Source organism: Dermacentor andersoni, chromosome 2 (genome assembly GCF_023375885.2).
Source record: "Dermacentor andersoni chromosome 2, qqDerAnde1_hic_scaffold, whole genome shotgun sequence".
Classification (NCBI taxonomy): domain Eukaryota; kingdom Metazoa; phylum Arthropoda; class Arachnida; order Ixodida; family Ixodidae; genus Dermacentor; species Dermacentor andersoni.
Genome location: NC_092815.1, coordinates 48,818,424 through 48,839,886, shown reverse-complemented (window position 1 = coordinate 48,839,886; position 21,463 = coordinate 48,818,424). Strand labels below are relative to the sequence as shown.

At 45.4% G+C, this 21,463-nt stretch overlaps 1 protein-coding gene across 2 annotated transcripts; it reads left to right on the top strand.

Annotated features, from left to right (window-relative positions):
- Positions 1-1,006: 1,006 nt before the first annotated feature.
- On the top strand, positions 1,007-17,201 carry LOC126542339 (lysosomal acid glucosylceramidase-like). Of its 2 annotated transcripts, none has more exons than XM_055077172.2 (10): positions 1,007-1,275; positions 5,131-5,316; positions 6,127-6,255; positions 6,385-6,518; positions 7,104-7,276; positions 8,901-9,144; positions 10,338-10,562; positions 11,679-11,842; positions 13,205-13,327; positions 17,016-17,201. In XM_055077172.2, exons 1-10 carry the CDS (start codon positions 1,197-1,199, stop codon positions 17,116-17,118), a joined length of 1,560 nt encoding a protein of 519 aa, XP_054933147.1. In that variant the 5' UTR covers positions 1,007-1,196; the 3' UTR covers positions 17,119-17,201. The 2 variants fall into 2 exon arrangements, with proteins under 2 accessions (XP_054933147.1, XP_050045331.1); XM_050189374.3 differs by having other exon boundaries at positions 6,127-6,297.
- The last annotated feature ends 4,262 nt before the right edge of the window (positions 17,202-21,463 follow it).

Genomic DNA, 21,463 nt, shown 5'->3' with positions numbered 1-21,463 from the left:
AACAATCGCAGGCACGTGGGGGAGGTGTGGGCAAAGGAGAAAGGAGAGGTGTGACGGCGCGTAACGACAGAAAAGCACATGCCAAGGAGCGCCCTGCTTCTTGATAGGTTATTTAGGCTATAAGGTTATGTAGGTTGTGTAGGTTATGTAGGCTCCTCTTCTTAACAGCAGAGGAGAAAGCTGCTCAGAACAAGCGGTGCACAGAGCATAAAAAACTTCTATATGCAGTAAAGCGCTATGTCAAGCGTGAGCAAGGGCTTCAAGCAAAACGCAACGCTAAGCGTCATATGCCATCTGCACAGTAACCTGACGTCTTCTCATGCTGCATTTCACCGTTTATGGTCTTTGCGCTTGACTTAACAAGAACAATGATGCATGTAACCTTTAAATATGCAGTGCATATGACCTTGAAGGTGAATTTTATTTACCTTGAAAAACACACGCACACATACAAGCACGTTTCGAACAAGGTTTTACTGAGCGCGAGACACTTCGCGTCATTTAGACTCGAGCAATTCCACTGGATTTCCACAATTGTTACTTCTAAGAGTAGGGCGACCGTGAGTAAACGTCACTTCGTGTTTTTAGTCTTTGCCAGCTTGTCCTTTCGGCGTCTTAGCGTGAATAGAAAACACTGTTTACGGCAATGCTGACTCACAGGTGAAAGCGGTCGCGATTACAGTGTGCGCCCACGGATATTGGGGGACGTTTTCTGGAGCACGTTCAATGAAACATATCTTGCGCTTTCGGCATCCGCTCTGTTTTCGCGGCGTTGGATTTATTATCGTGCTCAGCTTCACACATCTCATTGCAAATCATTCATTTGATAACGCGCCAATGCGCGAATGGTGTTTTCTTACATGTGGGATGCCAGTCGAGCCGGCTCCAAGTTCAGCAGCAATACACCCATTTCAGTTATCGCGACCTGTCGATAGGCTCACTTCAAAGAACTCGCCTCAGTTGACCCTGTCTGCCGGCTGGATATATCTAATCGCATCTCTCCGCCGTCTTTCTGAGTGGCAGGCGTATGAGTTAGGCTACATCCCGAGACCACAGCTGGTGCATTGTGTTTCAGTGCATTTTCTCATGAAGAGCACGGAAGTAGCCAGTCGCTGACATTTTAACATCGTTATCCAAATAATCTGTCATCAATGCAAATTTTAGTAGAAACGAAGTGAAAGATAACTGAGGCATAAATGAAGGATTTTACGGCGACCGGGCCAATAATGTCAGTGCACATTCTCGCACTCATCGTATCGGGCGCCTGTATCCAAGGTGAGTTGTCCGTCAACAGCGAAAGTGAATGCATGACGTGGTCACCTTGAAGTACTCGATAAACAAAGTGTACGCGTGGGCGAATGTTCGGCCTTTCGAGTAAGCATCGAATACTACATGTCAACTATTCACATTCGTGTTCGAAAAAGGAACTATTCAGCATTTTCGAATAATCAAAACAGACCAAATATTACGCAACAACCGAATGTTAAAGTCTGGTTAGTTTTTTCCATCTGCTAAACAAGGCATCGCGAGTTATCAGGACGAGACAACGAGAACACTTTTCGAAGCAATGCAGAACCAAAATGGATAATGCAAGCTTTTTTTGCTGTTTTGCGGTGGAGGCGTACATGACAACCTGGAATTTCTGCTCGTATGTCAGTCATTTAGTGTTTGTGGCCATCCAATTATGTGACAGTTTTATCTTTTACGCCAAAACCGGCGATATTTTTCTTCCAGCGGACACTTTTGCATGTGTGCACGCCACACAAGCCTTTCAGCGGATTTTTTCCCCCCACAACTTTTGAATTTCGGAAGCCATTTTTTTAGTGTTTAGTCATATAGCAGCCATTCTTCCTTGAAAATCTTGTTTTCAACCAGGTTATAAAGTTGTAGAAAGGCTTTTCGTGCAGTATTTCATATGAGAATTACTAATCTTGTGTTTAAAATTGATGCTTTAATTTGTTCCTTGTAGTTAGTTGTCTTCTTTAGTACGAGTGGTATTGTCTAGTAGTGTTTTAGTAGTTTTGTCTAGTTGTACTTCGTTAAACCTTATTAAGTATTCCTGCTGTAAATATATACGTCTGCGTTTGACTGTTTGATATTCGATTCGATATTCGATACTTAGTATTCATATTAGATCCGTATTGGAAAGATATATACTTGCCTACCTCCGGAAAAATATATTTGCAGGGGGGAACGGAATACACACACGATAGTTACAACCATGCTTTGTATTCAATTTTAGGGATCAGCACTTATGCATTGATGGCTGCATGTGCGCTCATTTTACGAATAAAATGTCATTAAAGTAGGCATAGGGGCCTAAAAATATGGTCTGTCCGTACAATGGAAGTAAGCACCGTGGCTCGATATGGTCCATGGTGTCACTGTTCCCACTTCTTATGTTATCTGACTGAATACGACTACCGTGCCGATTGATACACGCCGTTTCGCGCTTGCTGTACAGTGTCATGGTAACTGTTTTATGTCATTCCGAGCCTGTTTTCGTCTGAATAACGTTAATTAAATATTTGTCCAATTTTTTATTCTGTTACCTTTGTCTTTAAAGCAAAGCTTTCTTTACCTATTCTCCCACTTTCAGGGAGCTGCCTGCTTGGCGAATAGACAAATGCCCATCACCCACCTCTATACTATTCACTAGGCCACTAACAACTACCTCCTAATGTTGTCTCAATGTGACACTAAGGCATGTGGATGGCGCCGCGATAGTGTCGTGGCTTTCGGTATCTTGCGGCGCGGTGCAACAATAGGCAAGGAGTGAAGAAGATATCTTGTTAGCCTGCCATCGATTTGCAAGCCACGTAAAACATGCCTTGAAAGATTTCATTCCGGTGATAGGGTATCTCTGTAAGTTCTCAAGATATTCTCTCCTTCGGGGCCTCTGCATTCGGCATAGAAACATCTGCATGACTATCTGTGAACACCTGCAAAAGACGAGAAGCTGAGTACCGCGGCAATTTCGTGAATCAGCAATTGTACCCATCAGAAAACTGTCAATCATTTTCCAAATCATTTTAATACCACAGAATCTGCTGTGTATATGAAAATTACACGTTCTATTTAATTGTATCTAAACTTAGTCGATTTAATTGTTATTTGTAGAACTTCCACGTTACCCTGCCGTACTTTCTCTTTTAATTTTTCTCTCCCCTCCTCCTTTTGACCACCGGCTTTCTCCGTAGTGGGTAAGCGCCATGTGAAGAGTAATCAAGGAAGCAAGCCGCTGAGTGTAAATTCAGTTACATCACACCAAAACACGTCAACCACAATATTGGACGAAAACGTGCATTGCGTGTGGAAGGGACGGAGGACCGAAAGAAGTGTCGGGCGGAACAAGCACGCCTTCGTTGCGTTGCAAAGTGTGATGCAGAACGCGAGCATGTGCTGGCACGTAAAATCGAAGCAACACAACGACTCTTGGTGGTCATGACTCATGTCAAGGAGCGCGGTACACACTATCCCAAAAAGCGGGGCGCGGTAGGACGCACGTCGGCCATGGGCGGCGAGTGAGTATCGTTTCTCAACCTGCATTTCGTTCAGCAGGCACAAAGGGCAGTGATCCTTGGATACGACAAATTCTGTGCAAGTCCTTGTCTGTGGTGCTTACCGGACATTTAATAATGTCGACTTATAAAAACCGGAAAGCCGGTGGTTACCGAACTTTATAAAGAGGCCTTATCTTTCTGTCTTGTTAGGACGTACTACGTCCTCTTGCGGATATAAGCGCGCGCCAGGCGGCGTGCTTATTTCGGCAGCGCTTGTGGTGTCGTCTTCTTGTCTCGTGTCCCGTCTAGGTTTCGTGCTGTTAACACCAGGACGGAAAACCAACAAGCCCAAGCTGCTATTCTAGAGAATTCTTGCCGCGAAAGTGCCTTGCGCGCGCTTATTTCCGCAAGTGAGGACGTACCTTTAAGCAGTCACCATACAATTAGTAATCATTACCGATGTGTTCAATGACCACATGTTCACCAGAGGGTTTGAGACGTTGAATATTTCTCGACACGCACACCGCTCCTCACCATTGTGCTAACTCGGCAACTACACGAAGGACAAGAGCAGACTCGAGAAAACGCGAAGCACAAGTTATGTTGACATATAGCTTCCATGCATACGGCACCATGCTCATGCAACCGCGCTAAATGGTGCTAGCTGAAGTCGCATCGCCAATTTGAAACACTGACATTTCTGAGAATGCATAACCTCAACAAACTGTGTCTAATAACTTTAATGTGCGTTCGTTTCACTAAACGGACGCCGAACTTGCATCGAAATATTTGCATCCCTGTGTTACATTTATGTTGCCGCGTTACATTTGCATGAACATTTCATTTGGATAACATATGCGTAAATGTCAAAGCTTCGCAGAACACTTGCTCTCACATATGGATGGGGTCTACCAGTCTTTTTGTACACATGTTCAATAATACGGGAATGGTCATCCACGTTAACGCAGCACGATGCTATAAAGCAAATACATGCACGCCTCTCGTGAGGAAAACTTCGCAGCGGAACAAGAACTCGGGCTTATGAGGGGATCCACTCGCGGTGTTATAGGCTAAGCGCTGTAGTTCGCCTGCCAAATGAGCTAATCGGGACAATAACAGCTGGCTAGCAAGCATCCTCGTTTCTTTAATTGGCTGGCTGGCTGGCCAGCGGTTGTTACTCTGGACCATGCTTTGGGTACTCTCAAATTCTGCCATATTGTTGAATTCGCCATTTTGCAGCCCTGATTGGCCCACACGGCTGCTATGACCTCTTTGATTGTCTCAAAACGCCAACATGGCAGAATTCGACAACTTGCTGAATATGACAAAGTGGGCTGGTTGGCTGGCTAACCGATGCGTGAGTGCATGAGTGCGTGTACGCGTGCGTGTGTGTATGAGAGAGAGAGAGAGCGAGAGAAAGAACAAGTGAGGAATTCATTTAGAGAATCAATTGTCTAATCATTGTTTAGCAATGACAGTGCAACTCTAATATTCGATTACGCGTCGCCTAGACTTACGAAGCTTAGCATAAGATGGGAGTTTTTTTTTTTATATACTGCATCGTTCACCAAAAAATATAAACCATTGTGCTGTTGCTGAACCTTGTCTGCGTTCTTTCACCGCCCAGGCGCCTGGTCGCAATGCCAACCCAGAGACTACGGCAAAGGCAGCGTGGTGTGCGTGTGCAACACCACGTACTGCGATTACCTTGGGGAAGTGAGCCTGGCCCCTCAGGGACAGATACTTGTTTTCGAGAGCAACAAGGCTGGACTCAGGTTTGCTAAGACAACCGGCAGCTTCGACTTGCAGCCAGGTATCGCCATGTGTTTACGCCTTCATTTTAACTATAATGATGCACACATACAGCTTATGTCAACTTCTCGGTCAGAGACAATATGACGATCATCAGGATGTTATAACCATAAAATTACTTATTACAGAGAGTAATAAGAACTCTTGGCAGTTAGTAATGTGATAAACATGTTGACTTAGAGCCGTTTTCATTTATAAAAAGACGGCAATGTAGAGAAAATGAAAAATTAAGTAATCAACGTGTAGCAAAGGCAACCGGAGGCTCGCTGAACTGGTCTACTGATAATGCCGCCCCCGTAGCTAAACTTAAGGTTACGTAGAAACGTTCAGATGGTCCGATTGTGTCCAAAATGACACATTATTTTTATATACATAATTGTTTGGCTAATAAGATCTGTGCTTCACCATAACGTATCTCCAACTTTGTTCTTTTCTTTTTTTCTTCGTTCCTGTGGGGTGAGCGCGTGGTATGGCGAGTGCGTCAGGAATTTTTCTGGATTATTTATAGCTCACAGTAAAGATTTAATCTGTAGTTCCAGGTTTTTCCCGCAATCGTCTTCCTCTATGATTACTGGGACGTTTCTGTTCTCGATTAATTTCCCGATGGGCTACAGAGGCGCTACATACACACCAGCAGGATTATCTGCACCTAAATAAGCAGCTTTCGCTCATCTCCTCTCCATATTGTGTCTTCCGAGGGCACCCCTCAATTCATTTATATTGTGTTTGATACAGCGGCGCACGCAGATTTATTGTGATGTTTATACCCGGTCCAAATTTCGTGCGACAACTGTTCTTTTAACAATTTTAGGCTTTTCGCGCAGTGACGACGACACTGTAACCATAGTCGTCGACACGTCCAAAACTTACCAGACAATTTACGGTTTTGGCGGAGCCTTTACCGACGCCGCGGGCATCAACATCAAATCCCTGCCGAAAGGTATGCAGGAAGATGTCATCCAATCATACTACGCCGACAAAGGTATACCTATGTACCCAATGAGTGGCAATTTCGCAGCTGAGACTTGCTGTTACTTCTTTACATTCCTACTATTCTCCGATTGTACAGGATTGTCCTACAACATTGGCCGAGTGCCGATGGCAAGCTGTGATTTCTCTGTGCGACAGTACACGTACGCGGACACACCGGGTGATTTCGCTCTGGCGAACTTTTCTCTTGCCGATGAAGACTTCGAGCTAAAGGTTCGTTTCAGTGCCTTTGAGGAAACTATGGGACTGCCTTATGAGATTACATCTACTGCAATGCATGTGCCCGAAGTATTGTACACCACGCAGTGAAATTGTGTTTAGGATTGTGTTTAATTGGGCTGGTTGGTGCATGGTTTGCCAAGAAAGAAGAAGAAAAAAAGAACGCTATTTCCGATGGGAAAGGGTTCGGTGCCAATGTATTACGTAAAGTTCTCTTGTTTATAGTGCCCTGTCAAGCAGCCAGGCTTTCATAAACATGTGGTCATGGTCACCGTCAAGGGGTTCAATCTTGTGCATGGGAATTATAGCCAGTCCATAATGAATGTTAACGAAGACGATGAGATCTGGGCAGAAAACCGGCGGTACGCACGCAATGGCTATTTACAAAACGTTATGATGGACTCTGCAGATATCAATTTTCTGAATCTCGGCTCGCACTCGCATAGCAGTTCACCAACTCTTAGAGTGTACAGTAACAATAGGCACATTGACAAACAGTTCTTAAAAATGGGGAAAAAATGGTTTCAAAGTTCGCGTGCTTATATTGTAGTAGAATTTGTCTATCTTCTCTCGCTCCAGATCCCGTACATCAAACGAGCATTAAATGCATCCAAGCATGCCGTATGGATGTTCGCCAGCCCCTGGAGTGGCCCAGCATGGATGAAGACCAATGGACAACTTAATCATGGCGGCTTTCTTATCGGGCATCCCGGTGGACCATACTACAAGACATGGGCAAACTACTTTGTCAGGTGCCCAGAATTGACGCTTTATGCAATGTAATCTGTTCCTGTATCAAGAGCTGCAAAGCTGTCGCACGGTGCTAGCTCCCCAGAACCTCTGCAAAGACAAAGCTCCACCGCAGTGTTGTCCAATACTTAATCGTCAGTCACATTAATCGTATCATACAATAACGACAATGACTATATTGCAGACCAGTGAACTGCACCTTTCATTACTTGCTTAAACTTCTTTTTTTCTGCTATCGCGTGACCTCTTGCTTCATTTAGATATTAGATAAGATAAATTACTATAGATAAACGAGAGGGCAAGTTGTGAGATGGCCCCAATCTGTGTCGGCAAAAAGGACATGTGAGCACACATTGACTCTTCGCTTTTTCCGATGATTGTCCCCTGCTTTGATCACCGCCTCCGACAGGAAAGTTATAACTTTGTTTTTGTACAGAATTCATGCCGACGGAGCTTGTTGCAATTGCTCTAATTACACTCAAAGCTCTCTAGCGTATGCCACACGACACATATATGGTCATAGTTGCGCCTTAAAACAAGGTTTATGGCCGTGCCACCGCGTCCTATCGCCCCCTATATATACAGCCTACCTTCACACCCACTAGTCTGGACAAGGGGTAGAAACTTAAGTGCATTCTTTCCTCTCTTATTAACCGTGAGAGCGATCTAAATTGTATATTGCGCGTTACAGAACAGAGTGGCTTTACGGTCGCTCAAAATCTGTTTCCAAGACATTATTAATTTTAGGAAGTAGTAGTAGTTGTGGTAAAAAGCTTTTATTTCACAAAATATGACGAGTGGTCTTCAGGCTGGTCGGGGCCCCTTTTCTCGCGCTTTGCTGGCGTGAGCTCTTCGGCTCGCCTGGAGCATGGCAGCCTCTGGGCCGCCTCCTCCGAGCTGGAGAGCAAGGCCTCCCATCCCTCTTGCGTTGTGGTTTTGTTAATGTTTCCTCGAGGCGCCTCGGCGTGTTCCCGTGTGATGTGGCCCAGCGTGGGCTCGGCCCCGCGCCACGGGTACTCATATGGATATCTCTCTTTATCTGTCTTGCGTAGGAGATGCAAGTGTGGGTGAGCTTTAGTTTGCGACCTCCTCCAGGTGACTTGTTCCGGTTTCCTTAGATTCCGACAGGGAGAGGCGAATTTAATTCGAGCCCTCCTGTAATGATCGAGGATTGCCGATCGGCTCCAGTCCACTGGTTCCGGTTCAATGCTCGCCTCTCTGTCGGGGTGGTATGTTGCGCGCGCAATGGCCACCATGTGGGCGAGTACATTTTCCCTGATGCCATTGTGACCTGCTATCCAGATGAGTTCGATTGCGCCGAGGCCCTTGCTTTTATTTATTAGCTTGGTGCTTGCCATGCAGACCCTACCGTTTCTGTAGTTTCTACGCGCCTGCATGGAGTCCGTCAGGATGTGGACTTCCCCACCACCTAAATAGTACTGAGAAAGTTGCGTTTTACGGTGGCATGATCCTATTTGGTTTGAAAGCGTCACCTCATCGCTGGTTGTTGATCAATACTACTGCAGAGCCACATTGCTTGACTAAGAGCTTTCTTTTTTCTCCGCATTAGAAATCGTGCACTGGCTGCGCGTATTATCGGAAACTAAATTCAAGCTCAAAACCTAGGTTCCTACAAGAATACGAGCGCAACGGCATCAACTTCTGGGGCTTGACGGCTGAGAACGAGCCCACGGCGGGTTTAGACCCAAACTACTCTTTCCAGAGCATGGGGTTTACGCCCGCAATCCAGCGCGACTTCATCAAGTTGGACCTAGGACCGGCCTTGGAAAAAGCCGGCTACGGGCCGGACAAGATCGCACTGATGATTCTAGACGACATGCGGGTGCTCCTTCCATTCTGGGCCAAAATGGTAAGTCGTCAGACGTGTCAGTAACGTGCTTGTACACTTGTTGCATTATCAGAAGCGATCGTGCCAGCAGCGAATAAAAAAACTACAGCAAATTAGAGGATGAAACAATATAGACATAGTTGATACAACAATTAGATGATGCTTACAAACAAGCTCATATATTCACTAATCAATGCATTGTATGCCTTTTACATCTGACAAGTTAATTAAAAGAAAAGAGCATTACGAGCCTGAGCAGAGCCGGTCGAATCTTTAGGTATGCCCAGCCGCCCTGACGGCCAGTCCCAGGAAGAGCACCGCACCGAGTGCAAGCTTGCGCGCCCCTTTCAATTGCGTCAGGTCACTCCTCGAAACACGTTGTAGAACTTGCATCAAATTTTGTAATTGGCCCTCACTTCCCCGCAGTGAAAGAAAACAAAAAAGGACAGCGACAGCTGTGGAAAGATGTAACAAATCGCGAGGAAGATCGCTTCTCCCATTATTTCCCGACTTATTTCTTCGAAATCTATTCCGTTTTATTTTATTTTGCTTTATATCTTAACCTTACCATGGAAATAAAGTTCAGTTTTCTTTACTAATGAAAACGTCCCTCAGTCTTGTTGCTGAGAATCGACACGAAAGAGCGCGGTGAACCTGAGACCAAGATGCAAGATAAAAGTCGAGGAGTCATAGATCCCCTTTCTTATAACTCTATACTGTCCCGAAGTGATGCTCATATGACCGCATATGTGTCAAAAACTACGAAAAGGTCGGCTTTAGTGCAATCTCCTTTAAAAGGTCGGTGATGCATTCGAGGGAGCCTATGGTATCTTAATGAACCTTTGTGCTTACACCAAGCTTTGAGTGCTTGCAGTACGGCAAGCGTTTCAAGTTTTAGACTGAGCTTCCTCTTTTGTAATCAGTTTTGTATTTCCCTCGTGTTTTCCGCTCACCACGGTGATCGTTCAAATTTACGCCCTATCTTTCGTACCAGCGAAGCTATAGTTTTTGCTAACGTGTCTCTTCCTATCGTACGCATCGTATTCCGCTGCTTGGTTTGCTGAAGTGTATCGAATGCGATACCCGAAAGATATTACTGGTCTGCAAATGGCGCACAGATTTTTTGTTCTCGTGTGCGTGTTGATGCTTGTGAATATAGGCTTTGGCACTTAAGGATTGTACAATGGCGGAAAGCAGTATTGCGCTTCCCGTAGGTACTGAACGACAAGGATGCAGCAAAATACGTTGCTGGCGTTGCCGTCCACTGGTACACGGACTCTGAGACAGACCCCGCCAGGCTGGACGAAACGCACAACGCATTCCCAGACAAGTTCATCCTCGCTACTGAAGCGTGCATGGGCGACAAACCGTGGATCAAGGAGAAGGTGCAGCTCGGCAGCTGGGACCGCGCAGAAAACTATTCCCACGACATTCTCGAGGTAAACCCGCGGCAACTTGTGCCATATGAACTTCCGTTCGTGTTGTGCCAGAATGCAAGCTGAACCACAATTGAACGAAGCGCGGTGCTCTAAACCAAATATTTCCGAACATTTTACGACCATCCAAACATGCGACATATGCCTGCGATACGGGTGGGACAGCACAGACAACGTAGGATACCGAAGGAATAATTAAATTACACGAGGTATTGGAGTAAACTGTGGAAGGGGGAAGTGATCAGTGAGCCGTCTAAATGTACAACCCCGGCATGTCTGTTACTGAAAGTGTTCGCGACAGACTCTATAGTCATGCTGTGACTGTGTTACGCGCTGTTGCAAACGCTAGTCCTTAGAAAAAAAATGTTTAGAAATAGTAATGAGCATATAAATCATATGTCACACGCTTTTATTGGGGTGTAATTACATGTAAGCGTAGAAGAAATACGCAGAAGTGCCCTACAGGGGTTAAAATATTATAACCAGGCGTGCGTGATTATTTAATGAGTGCAGCGCATGAACATGCATGCTAAACCGGCTATCGCTGAGGCAGACAGTTTGTACGCACGCATATGATTCGTTTGTCGATTTTTTAAAGCTTAATTTGCCTATACTAAACAAGAAATATAAACGCATATTAGCAAGTCGTATACTAGATATGACTTAGAAACGCGTTGTGTTGATCTAGTCGCTATGGATCCATTTACCTAACACAACGCGAACAATCAAAACAGGAAAAACGCAAGAAAATAGGCAATGCGGACACTAAATATCAGCTGATCGTTTATTGCTTTACGCATGCGCAGCGCCAACTCCCAGCATATTATATTGCACAGCCATCACCCGTGTTCTATTAGTGCTATTTCCCTATATATATAATAATTTTTAGGAAGCTTGGTTTACGTATCCATTGACGTTTTGTTCTAAAAAGTACGCTTTCATAATTTCTTGGGTACCTCCGTATCAAAGCAAAACTATGATTGCCTGAAACAAGTGCTACAATCACAAGAAAAACCGCAAATCACAATTTAGTGCCACTCTGTCTGGCACCAAATTAGGATAGACTGTAAGCGACACGATGACCCATGGCGCCTCCGGGCGGACGCACTTCTGCCACAGGATCTGCAACACTGGGTGACCGGGTGGGTGGATTGGAACCTTGCCTTAGACAAGCAGGGTGGGCCCAACTGGGTTCAGAACTTCGTCGACTCACCCATCATCGTGGACGCTGAAGCACGCGAGTTCTACAAGCAACCCATGTACTACGCACTGGCGCACTTCACGTAAGCATGCTGCCAAGGCACTATTTTGCAACCTCGAAGCTATGTGTGAAAGCGGATAGTCAGGTGATCTACTAGTTAAGCACGCTGATAAATCCACCCAATAGACGAGCGTGGCCGTGCTGCTGCCGCACGCTCTCATCATTCAGCTATACCAATACTTACATACAGCTGTACAGCTATACAGCCCTATATACAGCTGTACAACCTATACAGCTATGCAGTCAGTTGAGCGTATAATTTGTAGCTGCCTGACACACCCGAACCACAACGTGCACTGTTTTGAAAACAATAGATTTCTGAGACGAACTCAAATAAAGATTACTTTGGCTTAATTCTAGTCATTTCATAGTCCACCGTTAACGATCGGCCAATCCCGGTGATGACGATGGTGGGTCGTTGTTCGGAACTTCGGACGAAGCACAAAAAGAAATAGCTTTGGAATAGCATTACTACATTTTCCCGGTCTTAATTTCACACCCAGGTAGGCTTATCCGATCCACGCTATCGCAAAAGGGACGAAATTTGGATGTATTGACTATTGTCGAGTACGTGTGGAACATCCTCAGAATCAATACCAAGCATGGATCTATAGCGTCAGGAGCTGGTGGGTTTTAATAAAGACACAGTTTGGGCTTAATAAAGCTGATTTCTCTCGCCATACGGCAGGCACCCGTGACAATAGCGTGCAAAAAGGCGCAGCCCATCTTTCCTTTGTCCCGCAAATATTATCGAAAGCAAACAACGTATAAAACACACATATCGTAAACGTAAACACACAAGTTATACACTGTTAGGTTGTAAATGGTTGTGTTGCACTTATATTTCACGAGATTGTATTGAATGACAATGTATATATAGCATCTGTTTTATCGTTATAGTTGACTTCACTAATTATATGCATGAAACGATGTCTTTCTTTTTTTTGCATTTTGTATTTTTCCAGACTGTACTGTGTAGCTACATGTAGCGTATCTAGTTTATTGTACTTTGTATACACATGTTCTGTGAAAAATGTTGTATCAACGCTTACATTGTAAAAATATGCCCACCTGCTATGGTCTCGATAAAGAGACTGGCAGTATTGAAAATAAGATAAATAAATAAAATGTCGAGTTGCAAGAGTTTAAGTGCACTGAGAACGTGCCAGGTAAACGGATAGATTCCATGGGCGAAAAACAAAACAAAACAAAACAAAAAGACAAGTGTGGATGCCCTTCTCTTTCTCGTCGTATTTCCGTGGTTGTAGCGCGTCTATTTCACACTAGTGACAAAAAAAAAAAAAAAAAAAAAAAAACCAGGGAAGTTGTTGACCTGCCCTGCAGCGTGCAAATCCTGATAATTTCTTTCTTCCAACGTTTTTAGGAAGTTCCTACCACGTGGAAGCTTACGAGTTGCCTCTAGGCAGAAAAGCGGAGATGGGCACGCTCTGGAGTTTGGGGCATTCAAGACCCCCCAAGGAGCCACGGTCGCAATTGTGCTTAATCCGTAAGTTAACAGTTACAGCGAGAGCATTTGTATGCGTCAGTCGTCTTACTGAACGGCATTTATCAATCGTGCGCTGGCGCATGTACCATTTAATCACCGTGTTGCTGGCTCCTATTAGATGAATGTTCCAACATGTTTATGTGAACTTACATGCAGCCTCGTTTTATGCTTTATATTTGCTCGTTTCTGCTCTACACAACATATTTTGTATGGACTATTGCTATATGATCATTATTCTGTATGATGCTACACGCTTCGCATCTACGTTATTCTCAAGGCTTTGCGGGTCCTTGGTGATCCAGAATGCCCGCAACAGAAGGCTGCAAATGACCGTAGAGAAAAGTGGAGCCAGCACCTGATATGAAATGTGCTGCGTTAAAACCTTGAGGAATTGCCTTGACAGCAATAAACTCAAATAAAACTTTGTGAAATAGTTTAATAAACACAGCATTGCCAACCATGCTCGCTCGTCTAGTCACCATTGCGCACGCGCACTGCCCTCCGGCTTTCAATAGGTGAAGCGCCAATAGTGACGGCACACAAGAAGGAATACAGACAGGACAAGGCGCTACTTGCAACTGTTTATGGAAATCACAGGTGGCTGATTATTTAGCCACGAGGAGAGCGGAGCGAAAAAAGAAGGACACTGAATATGTGAATGCGCACGTGCGAGAACACTGAGGATAAAGGGAATCACGCTTAATCGAAATCTAAAACTTATCTAAAAACATGCTTTCATTCGTGTATATATTCAACGAGGGGGTACTGACACAGTTGTCCCCTCTTTGCTTAATCTCGTTGGCCTCCAACAATTCACGCGCAACAGAATCTTTACTTTTATACATGATTGTCGTATCATGAAGCCTTGCTTTACATACTTGTTCATCCTCATTCCCGCAGGCCTTGCAATGAAGCGGCAAGTTTGAACCATATCCATTTTTCAATGAAAGCTTATGCTCCCGCAGGCGTTCATTAGTACATCGCCCAGTTTGGCCGATATACTCTTTTCCACACTTCAGTGGTATGTGGTATACTACCCCTTCTTCACACTTAACAAAAGAGTTTGTATGTTTAATAGAACACCCTACTTTTTTAGTGTCATCCGGACCAATCAGGTGGCACAAAGTAGCAAGTTTTCGCGGCGCGGAAAAAAACCACAGGAATTTTGTATTTAACGGCGACATGTTTCTGATTATTCAACGAGATTAAGAAAAGAGGGGACAACTGTGTCAGTACCCCGTCGTTGAATACATACACGAATGAAAGCATGTTTTTAGATAAGTTTTAGATTTCGATTAAGCGTGGTTCCCTTTATCCTCAGTGTTCTCGCACGTGCGCATTCACATATTCAGTGTCCTTCTTTTTTCGTTCCCCTCTCCTCATGGCTATATAATCAGCCACCTGTGATTTCAATAAACAGTTGCAAGTAGCGCCTTGTCCTGTCTGTATTCCTTCTTGTGTGCCGTCACTTTTGGCGCTTAATATATTGAAAGCTATGCACCAACTAGCCCCACAATTTAACAGGGATAAGCGGGCTAGTTGGTGGTCGTTAATGGAATGCATCACGTAACCGCACTGAAAAACAAGGGACAAGGAAGGAACACACAAGACAGGCGCGGAACTTCAACTAAGATTTACTACGGGAAATCTCACATTTAGTGCATTGGTTCATGTATTGTATCATGGAGTATCATGGAGTGTGCATTGGTTCATGTATTGCCCCTTTATTAAGTGACATATTTTTATCATATTGTGACAAGCGAATTGCTGAACGCATTGACACAGCCTACTCGGCTAAGATTTTTAGATATGTTGACGATTATGCCATTCTTTTTTAAAGGGGTTGGGGAGGGAGGCGGTTCAGCTGCAGTAGAGCGTGTTCTTGCAACTTTCCGAGAAAGCGCGTTTGGGTTGAATTTCACCTTTGAGTTGCCTACACATGGATGCCTGCAGTTCCTGGACATTTTCATTATTATTGCTGGAACCCATGCGTGCTGGAGGTATCAGCCTCGATCAAAAAAAGGTATTTTAAACTACCAGTCAGCTCATTCGAAGCTTGTAAAAAGGGGAATTGCAAAAAACTGCCTGCGTGCTGCTCTTGATAAGTCCTGCCAGCATGAAATGCAACATAGCGTGTTCCTACAGTTGGATTTCAGCATGATATGGTCACCTCGGTGCTAGAAACCCTTGCCAAGGAAGCGCGGAGCCCATCAGAGCTCCGCCCAAGCGTAGAGCCACAACGTCGTAGACCTGTTGCCATCCCGTACTACCACCAAATTACCCACCGCCTCAAAAAGGTGGCTGAAAAATGTGAAGTACCGGTGGTTTTCACGGCGCCCAAAAAACTGACGGGCATGTGCAAGATGGTGCAGGGTAAGAACAAAAGAAATGAATGTGATATCAAGCACGTCGACCTGTTCGTCCCATGCAGAGTAGGGGTAGTGTACCAGATACCTCTCTCCTGTGACAATAGCTACATAGGGCAGACAGGACGGTGCCTAAACGTCAGACTGCAGGAGCACCGCGCAGGAGTAGAAGGATTGGCGGGGGGTGGAAAACTGGCTGACCATTGTCGCCACTGTAGTAATTGCACGCCCAGGTTCCGCGACACTAAAGTCTTGAAGATGTTTGCGTCACAACTGAGCCGTGAAATATACGAAGCTTACTGTATAAAAATGCAATCTGGCAGCTGCGTAAGCAGTTCTTCAGTATAATTGAGTGATAAAGAGTACAAATATTTACAAGCAAATTTGCGGCACTCACGCCCGCATGCCAACGTCGAGTGATGGCTGTCTGATGATTGGCAAGGGTGATTACGATACCTGTATAAATGTGACATTTCCCGTAGTAAATCTTAGTTGAAGTTCCGCGCCTGTCTTGTGTGTTCCTTCCTTGTCCCTTGTTTTTCAGTGCGGTTACATGATGCATTCCATTAGCCCCACAACGTGTTTTACTGCCCTCCGGCTTCTCCGCTGGCGCCATTTCTCGACATGGCAGCTGCCGCCGTTGTTACAGGCTGCGTGGTTGCGTATTGCGACAGCGGTTGCGGATGGAAGCGGAACAGTTATCGCTTTTGCCTGTGCCTCCGCCCCGTTATCAGACTAAACGCCACAGGTAACAGCCGCGTCACATCAGGGAGGAGCTTTGCGCTGATTCTAACTCACTTTAATTGTTCGCATGAGTAATTATGCGAACAATTAAAATTTGGAGTCGGATATCTCGGAGCACAGACACGCAAGTAGAATTCTTCCAACTGGTACTCTGTAGAAACACGACTGCCTCTAACTTTTCAGGACAAATATGCCCACTTACTGTAGTCAACAAAAACTTAATTGTTAAATTTTAGTTAATTGGGGCTGCTGACAGCGATAGTTATCATCTAACTTTGTGTCCCCCTGGCCACATAACTTATTTGCACAGGTGGTCGTCGCGTGCCCCCGAGTGCCTAATTTTAAGAAAACCATAAAGCTTAATTTAGAACACCCTGTAGATATATCATCATCTTCTGCAATTTAGGTATATCTGTTGCGATACAGCAGTAAGCAATAGCTGCGGTTTATTGACCGTTATCTGCAAGACTGAAGATGAGCCTCTTCTTTCCTGATGACAGGTTCCGATTCTACATGATACTTAAAGTACACAGTTTAATTCACTGCAACAATTATTTCGTGTTTTTGTTCCGTTCCAGCACCAACACTGAGCGCAAGGTGCAACTGAACGACGTCTCCAGAGGTAGCACGTACGAGAAGACCATCACGCCACGTTCCATCAACACATTTTCCTGGAGGTAGAAGTGGACCATACGACAACGGTCACAAGATCAGACGGAAACGAATTGGCAATAATAAATTAAAGCTGTTTTTTACACTTAAAAGCCCCGTGCCGTTACTTCCTATATTAGGAACCGCGCATGGGGCATGGCATGGCAAGAACTTTATTTTAGTCCAGAGAAACTAGGGTCCAAGGGCACAAGACCCCAGGCTAAGTCGGTGGCTCCGCCCACGTAGGCACCGGTAGGCCAAAGGCTTTCCCGATGTCGTGAGCTCTCCGGACGGCCAGGAGTTGATCTTGGAGGACTTCGCTGGATATGAGCCGACTCCAGTCCTCCTCACTGTTGAGATCCGAAGCCCTTTGGTTGGGGCACAGCCAGAACATATGATCAAATAGACACGGAGTGTGTCCACAACTTTTACATTCCGCGGGAAAATCCTGGTCAATTTAGTTAAGCACAAAAGGTGTGGGATAAGATTTAGTTTGAATCATTCTTAATGTGACTGCCTGAGCTCCGTTGAGCTTCTGATGGGGGGGGGGGGGGGGGGAGGAAAAAACCTCCTGCCGTCCCTATAGTGTGAGGTGATCTTGTGAAAAGTAGTAAGTGGGTCTTTGTAGGAGCCGCAGTCATCCTGGAGCAGTTCCTGATCTGATGTGCGGCATGTGAGACCTCGCACAGCAGAGTGAGCTTGCTCGTTAGGATTGCAGCCATTGGGGCTGACCGAGTGGCCCTGATGAGCCGGAAACCAGACTAGGTGTGAGCTATCCAGTTGGTCGTAATTATGAGTATTAATACTGTGTATAAGTAACTTGTGTGCTTCCACTGAGACGAAGCCGGCTGAGTAATTCCTAATAGCTGTACGGGAATCGGAGAAAATCGTGGAGCCTCTCCTCATTGTAATTGCAAGTGCTATGCTTGCTTCTTCGGCGGCATGAATGGAGCTCGTTCTTAGTGACGCCGCGCTTATTAATTTACCGCTCTCATCGACCACGGCAATAGCGTAGCGGTAGCCCCAGAATGCATTTGGCCCTGGCGTCCCTTCTGCCCTTGTTGTGGACAGGATGAATATTTCTAGGTATGGGGTCTACAACTAATTGTGTCTCCACCTCCTTGGGTATTTTGAACTTAGAGACGTCTCCTCCTCGAGGCAGTATTCCGACTTCATCTAGAATTTTACACCCTGGCTTAGTGTTGGAGAGTCTTGCAATTTGTGACATCGAATGTGCCTCAATGAGCTCATCTATAGTGTTATGAAGTCCTAACTTGTTGAGGAGTTCGGTGCTCGTTCCGTGCGGGAGTCCCAGAGCCCTTTTGAGTCCGGAGCGTATAAGTGCGTTTAGCTTGGCCTTCTCTCCTTTCCCCCAGTTCAGGTATGATGCAATGTACGTCACATGACTGATGAAAAATGCATGATATGCTCTGATTAGATTGTCCTCCTTGAGGCCTGCATTTCGATTTGAGACCCTGCCCAGGAGCTTTAAAGTACTGTTGGCCTGACCTGTGAGACGGTTTAGGGCCGTAGCGTTAAGCTCCTTGCGTCAATGAGAAGACCCAGAATTTTAATTTTCTCTACTCTGGGTATGACCCGTCCTGTGTTGTCAGTGATTTTAATTGGCAGAGTTTCTAAAGGCGCAAGGTTTCTAACACCTTGTCTCCCCTGTCTACAGAGCAGCAGCTCAGATTTACTAGGTGATAGCCTGAGCCCGGTGCCCTTAAGGAAGGATTCTGTGGTGTCTACCGCTGCCTGTAGTGTCTGCTCTAGTGCTGCGAGTGACCCCCTTGGGACCCACACTGTGATATCGTCAGCGTATATGACGTGCCCCAAGCTCGGGATTTTGGACAATTCCTCCGAGAGCCTGTGCATGGCAATGTTAAAGAGGAGTGGGGACAATAGTGAACCTTGTGGTGTGCCGTTGTTGCCTAAATTGTATGGACCTCCTGTGACTATACCGAGTTTGACCCGAGCTGTCCGATTAGCTAGAAAGGACCTCACATAATTGTAGAAAATTGCTTCCCAGGTTCAAGGTTGAGATTTCATGTAGGATATGTTTATATGCAACCGTATCAAATGCTTTGATAAGATCCAGTAAGATCCAGACCCAGGAGGCCCTTTACGTCCCTGCTAGGGTCGTCAATAATAGCCCGTTTGATCATGAGCATGGCGTCCTGTGTGGATAATGCCTTCCGAAAGCCTATGAGATTGTACCTGAAAAGCTCCTGGTTTTCTATGTGTTCTATTATCCTGTTGTGAATAGCATGTTCGGCTACTTTTCCAATACAGGATGTAAGTGATATGGGCCTGAGGTTCTCCTTTGTTAGTGGTTTGCCAGGTTTCGGTATAAACGTCACCTTGGCCTCCCTCCATTCCGGTGGGAAAGTGCCGGATCTCCAGTGACTATTAATTTTGACCGTGATTATGTCTATGGCATCATCGTCCAGGTTTCGCAAAAGTTTATTTGTGATGCCATCCGGACCCGGGGCAGATCTTCCATTTAAATTAAAAAGTACATGCCTTATCTCAGCTGCAGTGAAGTCACTGTCCAAGTCCGGTTGCGATATTCCGGAGTAAGGTTCGCTTATTTCTTCTTCGTTTTCATATTCATTATTAAGTGGCAGGTACATGTGTGCGAGGTCGTTTGTGACCTCTCTTGCTGTCCACCCTGTAGTTATCTGTTTATTGACGAGTCTGTCTATGGCGAGGTTTGTAGTACCTCTGGAGAGCTTGTCATTAAGTAGGCTCTTCAATAGATTCCATTTGCCTCCTCTGCGCAATCTGCCGTCTGTTTCTGAGCAAGTTTCGTCCCATTGTTGACGTGAAAGTTGAGACGCGTATGTTTCGATATCACGATTAACTTGGGCGATCTTGGCTCTAAGTCTTCTATTGAGTCTGTGACTCTTCCATCTAGTTAGAAGGGAATTTTTCGCTTCCAGCATGTGAGCTAGCTTGGAGTCCATTTTTGGGACTTCGATTTCTGTTGAGACTGCTTTAGTAGCTTTCTTAATCGTTGCCTTTAGATGATCTAAAAGCGCCTCATAAGATTCGTCATCTATGCTGGTTTCCTTACGCAACTTTCGAAAGAGATCCCAGTCCACGTACTCATATTTTCTTAGTCGTGGTGGTTGCGTCTGTAAGATGAGTTCAATTATGCTATGATCACTTCCTAAATTCTCCTGCAGATTGTCCCATGAGCCTTCAATTCCCCGAAGGAATGTTAGATCCGGGGTTGTATCTCTGGTAGTGGAGGTACCAGTTCTCGTGGGGAAGTTAGCATCTGTAATAAGAGCAAATTTTAATTCACTTGCCGTGGTTGCTAATTAGTACCCTTGACGCTCTGATGACCATAGCCCCATTCTTTGTTGGGAGCGTTGAAGTCCCCAGCCACTACTAGTGGGGCTGTATCTGCCTTACCGGAAATGCGGCCCAAGAGGGTCTTAAAAGCTCTTTTCCTATCTTGCGGAGAGCTATAAACGTTAGCTATATACACGTTAGCTGCTTTTTTGTTCTTCAGGATGAGTTCGATCATTTGTGCTTCTAGACCAACCTTGTACTTGGGAAGCTCGTGAGTTTCATAGGAGGTACCCTTTCGAACCAAAGTCGCTATTCCCAGACCCCCTGGAATGGTCAAGGTTTCGGAGTTGTTTCCTTAGCTAGTGTTTCCTGTAAGAGAATAACGTGCAGCTTAACTTTGGCCGATCTAATGAGCTGATGCAGGGGAGCCTTGCGCCTTCGGAAACTAGCACAATTCCACTGCCATATTTTAATGTTATTGTTTTCGTTTGAAGCCATTATGATACTATTGGTTGACTACCCGAACCCCTAGAGTCCGCGCAGGGGCTACCGTTTGTGCCTCCGTGGACTGCCGATGCAGCCGCTGCGCTTGCCTTTGCCTTAACTTTGGGCCTTTCTAGTTGACCCACTCGAGCATCGAGATTAGTGATGAGCTCCGTGATTTTCGACAGAGTCCCGTCTATTGTGGCTAACCTTGCGGCTATTCTGACTTTTTTGTGTTTGGGGGGTGTCGCGCTCTCTCCCATCTCCTCTGCCTCAGAGGTTTCTAAATCTTCCTCCTCTGTTTCGTTAATGGGAACAGGGTGGGGGGCTTTACGTTTAGGTTTGCCGGCCAAGGGTTTTGGAGCCGTTGTCTCCATCTGACTACGGGGTGTTTCGGACCTTTCTTTAAAGGATTTGAAAGCCTCCCTGAGCTCAGACAGTTCTTGCCTTAATTTCCGATTTTCTGATTCTAATGCCAATATTCGGGGATTTGACTCACGTTCCGGCTGTGCCCTACCATTAGTACTCCTAGACCTTGCCCTTGTCGGTTGTCCTGGTTTCCCAAGGCCTCCGTTCTTGACTCGATCGGCCC